The 14,559-nt window shown below is 43.9% G+C and overlaps 2 protein-coding genes across 3 annotated transcripts in view; one reads left to right on the top strand and one right to left on the bottom strand.

Moving 5' to 3' along the window:
* LOC128793517 (telomere repeats-binding bouquet formation protein 1-like) overlaps positions 1–888 on the bottom strand; it is a 22,435-nt gene extending 21,547 nt beyond the window's left edge. Inside the window, exon 1 of the mRNA XM_053952753.1 lies at positions 8–888. The gene's annotated coding sequence lies outside the window, so the exon portion shown is untranslated. The remainder of the gene's footprint in view (positions 1–7) is intronic.
* LOC128793518 (hydrocephalus-inducing protein homolog) lies at positions 187–8,132 on the top strand. 2 transcript variants are annotated; one of them, XM_053952767.1, is made up of 6 exons: positions 187–395; positions 4,537–4,661; positions 5,239–5,440; positions 5,858–6,029; positions 6,377–6,467; positions 6,651–8,132. In XM_053952767.1, exons 1-6 carry the CDS (start codon positions 187–189, stop codon positions 6,755–6,757), a joined length of 906 nt encoding a protein of 301 aa, XP_053808742.1. In that variant the 3' UTR covers positions 6,758–8,132. The 2 variants fall into 2 exon arrangements, with proteins under 2 accessions (XP_053808742.1, XP_053808743.1); XM_053952768.1 differs by lacking the exon at positions 4,537–4,661 and having other exon boundaries at positions 314–395.
* The last annotated feature ends 6,427 nt before the right edge of the window (positions 8,133–14,559 follow it).

Below are 14,559 nucleotides of genomic sequence, written 5' to 3' on the forward strand. Positions count from 1 at the left end.
TCCCTACCTCCAGATCATCAATTAAGATGTTAAGCAGGACCAGCCCTGGAGAACACCTTTCAATGCAGCTCAATTTGCATACTCTGCAGTTGGAGGCTGCAATGCCCCCACAACAGAAAGAGCTGCCATCCCTTGGCACTGGCCACACACACAGGTGCAGGATAAAAACCCTTTTACTAGGTGAATATGGCTGACAGAACTGAGGTTTCAGGCACACACTCCCTTTCCCTAATGACCCTGAACTCATTAAAAGGTATTTCAGCTTCCAGCTCTTTGCACCATTGGATCCTCAGACCATCAGAGCTCCACCAGCCTCTCTCATCCTTTTGCGCCTTCTCCCCACTCAAGCTGATGAGCAGCTTTTATAAGAAAAATGCAGTTCTACTGCCAACAAGGTGAGCCAATTTGTAAATGCAACTACCCTGCCAAAAACAGCTACTGCCTTTTTATTTCAGAAATGAGTCATCAGAAGTAATGAAAATGTGTTGCATTTTAAACCAAAGAGGAAAAGAAAGGAAAGCACTCACAGAGTATTTGGTAAAGCCAATATGGCTTATCCTGTTGGCTGCTCAGTTATTGCAGCCCTTTGCTACTTTACCATTTGTCTTGTTTGGAGATTGTGCTCAGATAATTCAGTGATGAGCACAACAGAAATTAAATAAATCATAGCTGTTTGCGAAATAATACAACTTAGGAAAACTTAAAGTATTTACATCATGGTGATGACAGTTATCACATAGAGACCAAAATAAGCCCTTTTAACAAAACTTAATTTATATCCTTGTTCCCCAGGCCCTACTATCCATTTGTTTGGCTGATGTTGTATAATGTAAAAATACTGTTCAATATCTTGTACTGTTTATACTTTCCAGCACTTCTGTTGTGTTTTCTAAAAGCTCTGAGTATTTTTTAGTTTGAAAAAAAATATATAATGTTGGTAGTAACATTGAAGTTCTGTGTTTCCTTTTGGTACTCCGCTGAAGAAATAAAGAAAAAAAAAAAAGCAGAAAAAATTGCAGAGGTGGATAGTAGATCACAAGGAGCAAAGTTACAAGAGATGAGTACATTACTACTGCCACTGCTTAAGAGCATCTCTCACAAAAAGCAGACTGGCTATATTGTCCCAACTCCATCATTTCAACTCTCCATGACTCGTTTCCTGCTTTGTAAAGCTGAGTTGAGCCCTTTTTACCTAATATGAATAACAACTAATAATACACATTTACAGTTCTCTTGTATTACTGCACCAGCACTTGGTACCCTTAGAATTTTTTAGGGTATTGCAATGCCATCCTTTAATTTAAACCGGTTCAAAATATTACTTGTAGCTTATTCTTTAATTTGTAGCAAAAGTAAAAAAAAATTATTGCACATGGTCAATAACTGGACTGTTATGTGTATGGGATGCACAGGATGATTTAAGTACTGCTTCATTCTATGTGACTCCAGGCTTTGAGAAAGAGTAATCCCACTTGGCATTTTGACTCAATTTGGTCTCAGTAATTATGGATCCAGAGTAACTTGTTAGAAGCTTGCGAAATAATGTCTCTGAAGTTTACAGCAGAAATGAAGTGTAAAAAAGGATGAGAATTCAATGAATAATTCAATGAATACTGTTATGGACAAATTCAATTGGGGAGGCTAATTATAGATAAATCAATTAACAAGAATTTATTAAGCAAGCGGTATTAAGCAAAAAAACCAGCGCTGGGCGGCCGGGGAGTCTCCACTCTGCCACGGCGCACCTTCCCCCTTTGACCTTTTTGTTTTTATAGTCCCCCCTTTTTTTCGGTTGACGTATTTTCTCTCGGTGTACTTTGCGCCGGTGCAATTGGTTGCTAGGGGGTCCTTTTTCTCTCTGCCCTTGGTGGTCATAGGGATGAAGGCTCCTTATCTTCTTTGCCGGTTGTCCTTGGCCTAAAAGTTAGCTTGTATATAGTTAGTTACACAGTCTTCTGTGCTAGCTGCATTTGCACAATTCTTAAGCAGAATACTTGTTGTTTATCAAACCACCCCCCCCTTTTTTTTTTCTCCTCTTTCTCTTCTCACAGTCTGAAATTCTCTATTCAGTTTAAATTCTTATTTTCTTTCAATGTTCGTTTTAATGAACAAAGACCTTTTTATTACAAATACTAAGAATAAGTTTGAAAAGCAAGTCCAGTTATCCTACTGGCTATGTCCAATTGTTACCCACTGTTACAATACAGTACACAATATCACCAGGAAAATTGTGAATGTAATCTTCAGAACAATCTATTAACACATTTTATTTTTGTTCAAAGTTACATTCTACAAATTACCAAGCTGTTTTGCCTTTTTGAGGCTCTTGTTTTTTTCGTGTAAGTGTTTTCATGTATAATACAGGTTCCTGAATCTGCTTGGGGAACCCGAAATGAGCTTTTAGGTTTTCCAAGCTGAGGTCTGTTCTGCCTGTTTCTGAAGCTGCAGTACAAGAATAGTGTCAGAAAGGTTGCTGGTCTGGGAGCAGGGATGCTTCTAGCTTGAATTTAAACCTGAAGGCATTGTACCAATTTACAGCTCTTACAAGAGCTCTGTCACTGCACAGAATTTTCATAGACATTACAACTCTCTTTCAACAAAGAACTCTCCTTCCCCCCACAAGCTCTTGATGCAGCTTTCTGTATCACCCTGGTTATGTCCTCTGTGATGGGCCTCTTGCAGAAAGGAGAAGGATACTCTTTAGCAGAATTGTGTTTTCTGTGGAGTCTTTTGTCAGTATTGAGTAAGAAACGACACAGACTCTCCAGAAGCCCGGTTTGCATAAAGCGCGAATCTTTACTATGGATCCTCTTTTTATACATTGTTCTGATACAGATAGACCTGGTTGGTCAATTAATCAATACATTTCACCTGATTGGCTAAATAACAAGATGTCTTTCTTATAAACAATCCTTGAGAAAAACAAGAAAACAGAGAGTAGGAAAACACCACCTGCAGGTTGTTTATGATAATAAGCTATTCTTGCTCTCTGACCAGGCAGTCACATCCACAGGTCCTCCTTTTTGTTTAAAGGAGGAGGCGGTGTTTGTAATCCTCTGCGAGGATCCTTGCAGAAAGGAGAACAAACACAGCTCCAGAGGTTCCTCTAGCGGTTGCTAGTTATCACTCAGAACCTCAATCGGACACCATTTTGAAATGGTCGGAGAGATCAAATCTTGTGTTTCCCTCTTAGAAGAAATACATTATTAATCTTAAAATATGTTACCTATTCCAATACAATCTCAATACTAAGTCTAACACAGTAACAACTTATCATTAATTTGTTCAAAGAACTGATAGTCTTAGCCTGTCAACAGTCCTTTTTCAAAAACAAAGGATGGAATGTTCACTCCCCACTCGTGGAGGGGCCATCTGATTGATGGTCGACAAACATCTCGATCATCGTTCGGAGGTTGCCTGTTGGCCACATTCTGTTTCTGGTGTAGCAAATCAGAGTAGAAACAGCTCGCAGGTACCCATTGTACTCCAGTATCTGTGGAAACACATGCATACCTGCGTCCCCAAGTGAAAAGGTTGTACAGGCCCTCCCATTTACTAGTGGCTAGGTCCCATATCTGGACTTTCACTTGAGGTAGGTGTGTCTCACCTGAAGAGTGCAAAATGATTTAGAATAACAGATTTCTCTGAATTCTGTGGCACTGTAAGATGATTGATTGTATATAAAGTTTTTTCCAATTGACTATGTGGGGTTTCCCCAGGCATTCCCCTTTTTTGTTTGTCCAGAACACGCTTCAAGATACCATGAGCTAAGAACGTGCATAACTTGTATAGAGCATCCTTATCTTGCAGATCTTGGACCACCCGCCAGGCAATCACATCATGCCTGTCAGCGTGTCCGGAATTTGGGACAGCTTTATACATGAGATAAGCTTAAACCTCTCCTTGTGGTGGAACTGTCTTCCTGAACCACCTGTGTCTTCTCCACTGATGCTAGATTAACTGTCTGACCGGCATACGTGGCTCCTTCCCTGGGACCTAGTGTGGTGTCAGCTTCACACTTCAGCATCCCCACCTTGTCCAACAGGTCCCAACCCCCATTTCTGAAGCTCGCGTTTTAACTGCTTCCCAAAAGCGGCGAGGGTTCCTGGGGCCCACGGTGACCCAGCAGGGGGGCAAAGTCCAGAGATTACTCAGGGACTGACGCTTGTCAGTGCCGGCATTCTGCCGCCAGGGCACACCCCCGCCGGGGGACTGGCCGTTGGCATTCATTGCTGTCGCTGTCCCCATGCAGGGATAGGGAGAACAGCCTGCAGGCAGCAGGGAGTGGTGGGCTGGCCGAAGGCTCCAAAGCCGAGGGGCTGACTGCGGACTGTGGAGCTGAGGGGCTGGTTAGAAGCCCAGACATGGGGGTGGCTGGGGGCCCGGCCGCAGATGTCCTGGCTGGAAGTGTAGCGGCAAGCAGCATGGCCGCGGCCAGCAACACTGCTGCTGTCGCTGGGGGCTGCAATGACGAAGCTGCAAAAAGGATAGCATCCCCAAATCTCTCCCAAGAGTCCTGCTATCTCTGTGTTGCAGCCCTTTCTCCGTCATTCCAGCCACGGGAGCTCTGGGCGTCAGTGACACCATGCAGGTGACAGTGGGATTTCAGCCACTGCAGACTGGTGATGGTTCCAGGTCCCCTGTCATGCACTTTGACACAGGTGAGTGCTGGGCCCTTTACAGGACACTCTGTGCCTCCCTCAGAGCAGAGCCCTTTCTAAGCAGAAAGGCTGCTGTGGCCGTGGGTTTAAAGAGGGAGATGATGATAGTTTTCATGGTGTTCATTTTGTAGTCATCTAGTTTGTAGTCATGTAGTTTGTCATCTTGATCATTGTAGAGCTCCTTATAAATGCCATTTCTAGAGAGCAAGTCTGGTATCTGTTGTTTGCATCTCACCTGGGAAACACTCACCTGCAACAGGATTGGTGAGCTTGGTACTGAATCTGAGCCCAGATGAGTCCCAGGAGTTGGTTGGGAATAATGAAGGTTTGAAAGCTCTGGAAATGAGGGAGCCTTTGGTAGGGGTCTGTTCTAGAGGGTGAAATGCTGGCAGGTTGTCCAGGACATCATCATGCTGCGCACATGCAGCTCTCAGCTTGTGATAAATGTATTGATCCATGGAACTGCTCATTCAGCTAAAAGCTGTGACACTTTCTTCTGCTACTTGCGGTTTACTTTGTTCTTTGTGCTTCCATCAGCCAGTGAGCGGAGCAAAGACTCCCCTTTGCTTTGTTCCAGGTGAAGACACCCACACAAGCCTTCATGGAAGATCTGTGGATGCCCACATCAGGCTGCACAGGAATACTGTGACCCTTGAGAAGACGTACATCACCATGTCAAACCGCACAACCGTGCTCATTCACAACCACAGTAATATCACAGCCCCCTTCCAGTGGAAGGCTGTTGATACTGGGGAAGAGGAGGATCAGCTGGAGCTGAGGTAGGTTTGAAAGATCCATTTCAGTGACATCCCTTGCCCAAGGGTAAAACTAATGTATGGCTTCAGGAGATACTGGTGCTTTTGAATGGCTTAGGGTAAGTAAACCATCCCATCTCTAGCTGCCTCCCCCAAGCAGTTCTGTGTCAGGAAAAGCTGCCTGAGGTGGCTGGTGGATTCTGCCTCAGCTGTGGCAGAGGCTTTGAGCCAGGAGGCTCTCTTGAGGGCTGCTGGCTTTGGAAACCTTTCCTGAGCTTGCAAGTGTGGAGTGAACAAGTGATCGATCCTCTGATCCATTTGGAAGCCCATGGCTCTGGGTCAGCCCTTTGCTGCAGAGCTGCTCCTGCACTTCCACTTCTCTCTGCAAAGATGTGGGGCTTATTAAACCACCTGCTCAGTTTGTCTCTCCTGTGGCTGCAGGCTGTGTCAGGAGGAAGAGGACAAGTTGTCTTATTTTCTGAAGGAGTGCAGAGTGGACACCACTTGCCGAGAATGCTTTGCTCTTCCCACCTGCAGCTTCCAGACTGAGGTGGCAAAGGTGCGAGGAGATCCCATGCTGTTCTCTGATGACATTTTCTGCCTTGAGCCGAAGGTAACTGATGGCTGAGAACCTCCCTTCCTGCTTCTCTTCTTCCTCCTCATCCCTGAATAAGGTCACTTGACTGATCCCTGCCTCAGCTGGCTTTGTGTGCCAAGAGAGAAGTAATCTGCATTCTGGTGAGGTCAGAGAGCTGGTTGCAAAAAGCGTTTCTGCCTGTGGGCTCCTGGCCAACAGCAGGAGCCTGACTAAAGCTTCCAAACTGTTCTCAGTGTTACTGATGAGTGTTACTCACTCCTTGCTTGTCACTGATGCTCTGAAGAACAGCTTACGGGACTGTGGTTGAACCCAAGAAATGTGATGTCTGAAGAGAAATGTTTTGCTGTCTCCTTCTGCTCTAGGAGGGCGAGATCGGGCCGAATTGTTCGGCTGAGATCAGCGTGTCCTTCAAGCCCCAGGTCTACGAGCGAGCGGTTTACTGCAACATCTCGGGTACGGCTCCTTCCCCTGCCTCTCTCCCCGCAGCGAAGGCGAGGTGCAAATTCTCCCCCAGATCACTGGGCTCCTGTGTCATTGCTGGCAAGGGTCTGTGGTCAGCAGGGCAGTGCTGGCACATGCCCACTGTCCCTGCAGCTTCCAGGGCATCTCCTCTAGTTTGATTTTTTTCCTTCTCAGATGTTCTGAATGCTGCCTGTATTTCGTGTGCTCCTCCTCCCTTGGGAAAAACACTCACTGAGATGTACCCAGAAGAAGGAAGAACAAAATTTTCTGGCATTTCCTAAAGTTCCACTATTTCCAAAGTTCCACGTGATTTGCAAATGGCTTTACTCATAATAGCCCTCATTTACTTTTCTTATTGGTGCATGATTCCATTAAGCATTTCTCTCCTGTTCTGGATTACAGACGTTAAGCAGGAAAAATAGTTCTTTAAAAAAACACAAAACTTTGCTATTTCTATAGCTGTATGAAGGGAATCATGTGGTTTCTTCTCCAGTGGTACTGCTGACCTTGCGAATTCAGCTGAGGATAAAGAAACTGAATCATCCACATATTCTTCAGAAGACAAACCTTGAGAAGTTCAGTCCTGAAATTCTTTCTGAAACTGGGATGCTCTTTGAAGAACCTACTGAGTGATAAGAACCTTGAGGAACGGCATTGGCACAGCTTGTTTACCAATAAAGCAGGGAGAATAATGTCCTGTGTGAAGAAATCTGTGAAGGCTGAGCTCTCTATCCAGGCATGGTGCTAATTTCATGAGATCTTGCACAGTCTTTTCCCAGATGATGCTTTTCAGGACAGAGAACTGGATTCTGTCCACCTCTGTTGAGCACCAGGAGCTTTTATAGCCCACCTTAACCACTACTTGAAGTCCCACCATGTCCCTTTGCCACTGGAATTGGATGGCTAATACTCTAAACCCATATCATGAAGCCAAAGGCACCCTTATGATGATCATGGATTACAGTCTGATAGCAAACACATTACCCTGGTGGTACTTTGGCCCAGATAACACTGGGGATTGTGGCAGACTCATAGAAAGAAGACTCTTGGTCAGGTGTGAGATGTGTGACACTGATGATGTGGATCATTATGACTAAACGTATTGCTAATACAGTAGTTACATATTGTCAATGCAGTAATGTAGTAGTGTATTTCCGAGGTTTATTTAAGAGATTGTCTGATGTTTTTGTAATGGTTTGTACCCCAGTTTTCATAAAAATGGTTTAGTCCTATGTTAAATCCTTCCCCTATACCTATCCATCAGCCCAAGTACCTAGCCCCTTTCCAGCTTCTTCGATGTCAGTCCATGAAACCCTGCCCCTGCTCCCTGTCAATCACTGTAAGCCCTTCCCCTTTCTCCAGAACCTTCCCTATCAGTCATGTAATTCCTAGCTCCCCACTGGTTGTACAAGGATATTCTCCTCCCCTTTATCCCCTTATTGGTCACTGTGGATTGTAATCCCACTTTGTGCTCCTCCCCTGAGAACCCCTGGTTCGTCCGTGAGTAATCCCCCTCCCCTGTTACTGCCTCCCTTTATAAATTGCTGTACAGCCCATTCGAGGCTCCTGTCACTGCCTCCCTCTGAGTGTGCCTCTGTCTGTTACAGTGTGTCATCTTCTCTCTCTCCCTGTGTTCGGGGATGGAATAAAGGCAGTTTGGAGACACATACGAGGGCCCTTCTCTTTTCCTTTACTACAACCCTCAGTGTGGATTGCTTCACTGGCCAACTTCAGCCATAAGGGATCCTGATTTGTGGCTGAGCCACTACCGTCTGCCAGCCGGTGGCTGAGGCGGGGAGCGGCCACTCGTGGCACGAGTCCGAGGGAGGAAGCACTGGAACTAGCCGGCTGGAAGGCTTCCTACCCCGGGATCAGGCGTGGCATCACAGTAAAAAATGTAAGCAGGTCTAAAGGGTTATAATATATGCAAGTTTGGTTAGAAACCTACATGTTTACAGTCTTTGGCACTGCATAACTCACAGGGACAAAGCAACAAAGCTCCTATGGAGCTACTTCAGGATTTTATCTCCAGACATGACCTTAGTTGGATCTGCACTCAGAGGCACCAGGAAGCCTGCTGGGGCATGCAATTGATATGAAAAAGGGCAGGAGATCATTCTCCTTTAAAATGCCTTTATTAAAGTGACCAGCTCAGGTGGGGGCCCGACAGGTCACACACACGCTGCCACTGCTGCTTCCCGGAGTGGCACGGAGGAGGAGGAGTGCAGCTCTGTCCGCTTGACACACAGGCAAAGGCAGGGATTCCATCCTCACAGGAGCGGCAGGATTCCACAGTTTGACTTCTGGTCAGGGGTCCTCATTCTAGCACGTATCTCTGGTGGTTAAAGTGAGACATTAGAAAGGTTCCCGCGGACACTAGGACTGATTGCTCACCATTTGCCGTAGTTTGAGTCCTTCAATTTCATTGTGGCTCGCTGTTTTAGAGGTTTTTAGTGCTTCATTCTGTGTGTTTCTTCATCTGCATGCTGCTTCTGATGTCACTTCCTCCTCACAATCCCGGGTGCCATTTTCTAGGAAGCAGCAGGGGTGAGACCCGACCCGACAGGAAAAAAGGATTTCTAACAGGAGATGAACAATAGGTAGTTAACAGGGAATGAACATGGGGTGATTAACAAGGGCTGAACAAGGGGTAATTAACCAGGGGTGAACAATGGGTAATTAACAATCGCTTAACAACTGGCCATTAAGTAAACACTTTGTAATCTTTTAGAAATGACCAGTTTCTTATTCATAACACAATGAACTCAAGTAACCTGGGGGAGGGTGGCACGATGTTGTCACTCACTCCTTGTAGGGGATGCTAATTGAATAGAAGGTGTCAGTCTCTTATCTAAAAACTTTCATGCCTGTCCCCTGATGGACGGTGGACTCAAAAAGCTGGCGCCGAAGATGGCAGCAAACATCAGCAGTGTATTAAAGCCTTCTGCCTTTTCTCTGTTGCAATCCCACAAGCAGCACCACACAATACAGACTCCTTCCTCTCACACCTAGCTCCAACACCACCACCTCTCTCCTCGTAGCTCTTTATACCTTTTCTCTCACATGCATAACACGTGTGTGTCCCTTTACTCTTTTGTGGTTGAACTGAGGGGCCTAGAACTGGACACAGCACTCCAGGCTCTGGCAGACCTGTGATCCTATTTATCTCACTGCAAGCAAGGAAATCTTCAAGCTTTTGAACAAAGCACACTTTTGCTCAGAATAAATCTAGAATTCACCATGTCTACTTTTCTAATGGACAGCTTAACACAGCAGTGTCTGTATTTCTGGAACTGATCTGCACCAGCTGCAGATCTGATTCACAGTGCCCAAATGTAAATAAAATGTGTTTATATCCTGAGCTCCACAACCAGCGTACATCTCCAGCAACCATATGACTGCCCAGAAAACTGTGAACCATCTCCCTGCCCTGCTTAATAAGCCCTAATGTTTAATAAGTAAATGAAGTATTTAATATTTACAGAAATCAGGCTGCACCACTGTCAAATGCAAAATGGCCAACAGAGCATGCAGAGCTGCATTTCTGCCTCTGTGGATGGAGTTGAGGAACTCTCTGATGCCAGACACTTTCTGCAATCTGTATTTCTTAATGAGCAACCTTCAAAAGCAGAAAGTCAAAACTAGGATAAATACCACAGCAAATTCTAATCATTACAATTATGTTATAGATTTAAATGACAAGAATATATTTGGAAGACAGCTCTAAGAGCAAAGAGATCTAAGCAGCTGTCATCTTTACTTTGCAGCCCTGCAGAGCTCCTTCCAGGCTAAGAGGTTCTCACAGATCCAGAGGTCTTAATGCATTTTAGCCCTTTTCAGCCTGACAGTTGTAAAGAACGTGCTCCATCTCCTGCACGCACCTTATTTCTTTTCCTAAGGTAAGCAGCCGGTTGATGCCAGCCATAGAACATCAATTTCCGTTCTTTTAAAAGTATTCCACACACTGATGAGTCTTCATTTACACATATTGTTCATTTGTCAATTACTGAATTTCTAATTTAAAAGTTAATAGCTGAGGTCCACTAATAATGCATTCTGTAAGACTTCCATTTTTATCACTGAAACCTGGCAATAAACCATAGCAATCCCATTTTATTCAGTTTGTTTCCCATAAATTCTGCAAATCAGTAGTGTGGGTGATCTAGAAAGATGTTGCTTTTAGATTTAAAGTTACATGCCAATATTTTAAGAACAATTAAGAATACAGTCTAAGCTTTAAGGTCACTTCCCATCCAAAGCATTCTGTGAGTCTGTGATCTTCAATACAAGAAATGTTCAAATGTAATCGAGAGGAGAGCAAGAGACACAGGCCAATAAATAGTCATAATTGATGTAAAATATGGGCCAGGAGACCAGCTCCTTTAAAAAGGCCTTTATTAGGTGATCAGCTCTGGGTGGGGGCCCGAGGGGTCGCGCACACCGCCGCTGCTCCCTTCGGCGACGCAGAGGAGGAGCTGAACAGTTGTGCTTCACAGCAGAACTGGGGCTTCCGTCCTCGAGGGCGTGCCTAGGAAGACGTCTCCTGGCTCGTAGACTGGGGTCCTCATCTCGGTCTGGTTACCTTAGGTGGTGGTGACCTCCAAAACTTGATTGAGGGTATGGGGGAACTCTCCCCACTAAGTCCAGTCACTTGGTTCCTCGAATTTCCACGTTGGTTTGGTGTTTCCAGGCCCTTTTGTTGGATTCTGTTCTGCTTTACCTCATTTGCATACTGCCGAGGCTGTTTCCGGCCGCCATTTTGGGAGCAGCGGAGGCAATACCCGAGGGACTGAATAAGGGTACCAGTAAAAGGGATTCAAGGAGGGGTAACAGGGGATATTATAACAAAGGTACAACCTTAGTGAACATGGGGGGGGCATCCACAGTGGGAGAAGTAACTAGGGGGGTATTACAACAAGGGTACAACTGGAATGAACAGGGGGAGTAACCGGGGGGGGTATTACAACAAGGGTACAACTGGAATGAACACGGGGGCACAACAAATATGTAACTTTTACTGAATTCATTCATGACAATAATGATTACAGATCCCAGGACCAGAAGAGGTAAATATGCCCAAAATGATAATTCTGTTGCTACTCAGAGAACAGTGGTTCCCTGAGTAGCACATTCTGAAAAACAGGATGATTATTCTTTGTTAATGTTTCATTATTACTTAGATATTTTCCTTCCAAGTAATTTTATTTATATTTTGAAGAACGAACAAAACCTACAGAGTCTGAAATGCTAAGTAACAGTCAATTCTATAACACAGTACATTTAATTAACATCACAACACATAAAGAAATGTTGAAACTCAGAATCACATACACTGAGCATTCTGACTACAGAATGACAAATTCTGCAAGGGATCAGAACCAAATGAGATTCCTTTTTTCTCTTATTTCTTCAATTACATTTTGCAAGAGGCAAGGTTAGAGGGATAGAGGGGTTACCTAATGGCCCTTTTTACCATAACTACTTTTTTTTAAAATTGGAGATGATTTAACATGTACTGCTGTAAGAGCTGCATTGCTAAGGCAGCCTTCTAAAAAAAAAAAAAAAAATTACTGTAAGGTGCATCACACACATATTGACCTGTAAGCCCTCAAATGAAGTTCTTCATGAAAAACAGAAACATCTCCAAATTTTTTGTTTTATATACATTAATTTAGGCACAGGCTGAATCGAAGTAATTTCCTTTCTTAAATATATCGTCACCTACCTCCAACTTCTCTAAGCCGTGACTCAACAGTTTGGCGCCAGCCCGGCCCCATGGCAGTGGCCCGCTGGGCACGGCGGGGCCCTCACGGCTGTGGTGGGAGCTCCTCGCCCTCGGAGCGGCCCTCAGGGCGGCCGCCATGGCAGCGCTGCGACCGTGGCTCCTTCCGCGCTGCCGCTGTCCACGCCGCCCGGGATCGGCTCCTTTCGTTCTGTAAACGACAAAATTCCCCCAGCAGTGACAGAGCCAGTGGTTTTCCAGCAGTTCTCCACAAGCTGAACTGCTAGGAATGAAAAGAACGTTTTGGTTTCTCCTCACCCAAGCGTGCTTCAAACTATTAGAAATACTCTATTAAAAGTGATTTTCATTATATCACTAATGATTGTAAACTAGCAACTTGCTTATCAAATATGCATGTGATAAATGCTCATGTAAGTGTTCAATAGCAAAGGTCTGATTATTTGAGCACTCAAAAATACAGAAATGTCAAATGCTGAATCCCTGTACATTTACTAAAAGCATGACTAAAACCTCACTTTCAACTTCATGCCACTTATCTTTAGTTAGTTTTGTATCCTGCCAGTACTTTCTTGTTTTGATATAACCCTTTGCATGCATTTAAATGTCAGAAAAGCATATCTTATATCATAGTTAGAGAATATAGTCTGTAATTTATTTTTCTTACCTTTTCTCAACTGATCAATTGCCCTGGGGATTTGTTTATATGAAAAAGCACAAAGTGTAAATACACACATGTGCAAAACACTTTTTCATATTTAAAGCTATATCAACACACTATACGTATATATCCCTTTGCAAACAATAATACAAAGTACAGGAGCGCTTTAAAATCACTACATTCAAAATAAAAGTGAATAGAAATAGATTTTAGTAAATAGATTTAGTAGTATTCAGGTATAATTGCAGGAGTAGTTAAGAGAGAACCCTTTAAAGTTTACTTTGGTTAGGAGAGGTGCTCAGGTTGAAGGATTCCTGCCCCAAGAACCGTGGAAGTATTTTATCTGAAGATTGCCCAAGGAAAGAATTTCCCATGAGTAAATGTGTGACTTGCAGAATTGCAGTTTTACTTACAAACACTTCAATTATTTTTTTATTTCATCCTAGCCAAAAAAACCCAAGTCTTCTTTTCTTTTAACTTAAAAAGTCCACTGATATCAAACATAATGAATGCATGATATTAACAACATAACATTAGCCAAAAGAGCTCATACAGGAATAAGAAAGGTTTGATGGTAGGCACTGCATGTGCACAGGAACTGCCATCAGCTTTTCTTTATCACATTTGCATCTGTTAGTGACTGCAGCAGGGGCAGCACAAATGCAAACACCCACAGGAACAGCTGAGGGTTTTCCTTTATCTTACTCCAGCCTTGCACTAGGGCCCAAGATTCTGAGAGACACCGAATGCATTCAGCTCACCCTGGGATTCAGAACAGCTGTTCAGGCTTAGTGACACCTGGAGCTGTGCAGCAGATCTCAAATCCAGACTAAATCACTTGAGCTTTTAAAAACATCACCATTTGCAGTAAGGTCCTGAGCACTGTGAATGAGCTGCTAGTTCAGCACCAATGAGGGAACAAGGATTTCCAGCACAAGGAGCACCACGTGTCTGACACTGCCAGGGTGCCTGGTCAACTACACATAAGCATTTTTGTCCTCTTGAAGCCTCACCTCCACTTTTCTGTCCTGGAGAAGACTCCTGCCAGCAGCTGAGTGAGGTTTGATAACAAGACAGTCAGGGACAAACTTCAGTCCTGTTGCCTGTATCCTAGGTTTTCCATAGCCTACAGAATTGCCTTGTGAGAAATGTTAAATTAACCAGGATTAATTGCACATTTTAACCCACCCTCTTTCCTCCACAAGCCCAAGCAAAACAAAACAAGACTGTGAAAGCCTGAAACCTTTTGTATTTTTCTTGTGCATTCTGTAAGTGCTTAAAGATACCACACAAGACTGTATGGATCACGTTGACCACATATGGCACATGTAAGAGGCAGACAGATCCCCAGAAGGTTTCATAGGTTAACTCAAACAGGAATTACATCAAATAGTATTATTTCATTATAGCCAAGGCAAAACACAGAAATACACAGAACAAAGACACTGAAACTGAGAAGGAACTGAAACAGACCTTTTGAAAGTCTGTTTCACAAAAAATATTGTGTGCCTCTCACAACTCTTGAAAGAGATAAAAAATTATATTAATCTGGTTAGCGATTGTCAACTTGAAGCTCCCAATTCAGAAGAAATTCAAGTGTAGCTTTCAAAAAGTAAGTACAAAGGAAATAAACCAACTTCCTTTTTCCTCTTTCAAAAGAAATTAATTGCCTGACCAAGTTG

This window comes from Vidua chalybeata, chromosome 11, assembly GCF_026979565.1.
Source record: "Vidua chalybeata isolate OUT-0048 chromosome 11, bVidCha1 merged haplotype, whole genome shotgun sequence".
NCBI lineage: Eukaryota > Metazoa > Chordata > Aves > Passeriformes > Viduidae > Vidua > Vidua chalybeata.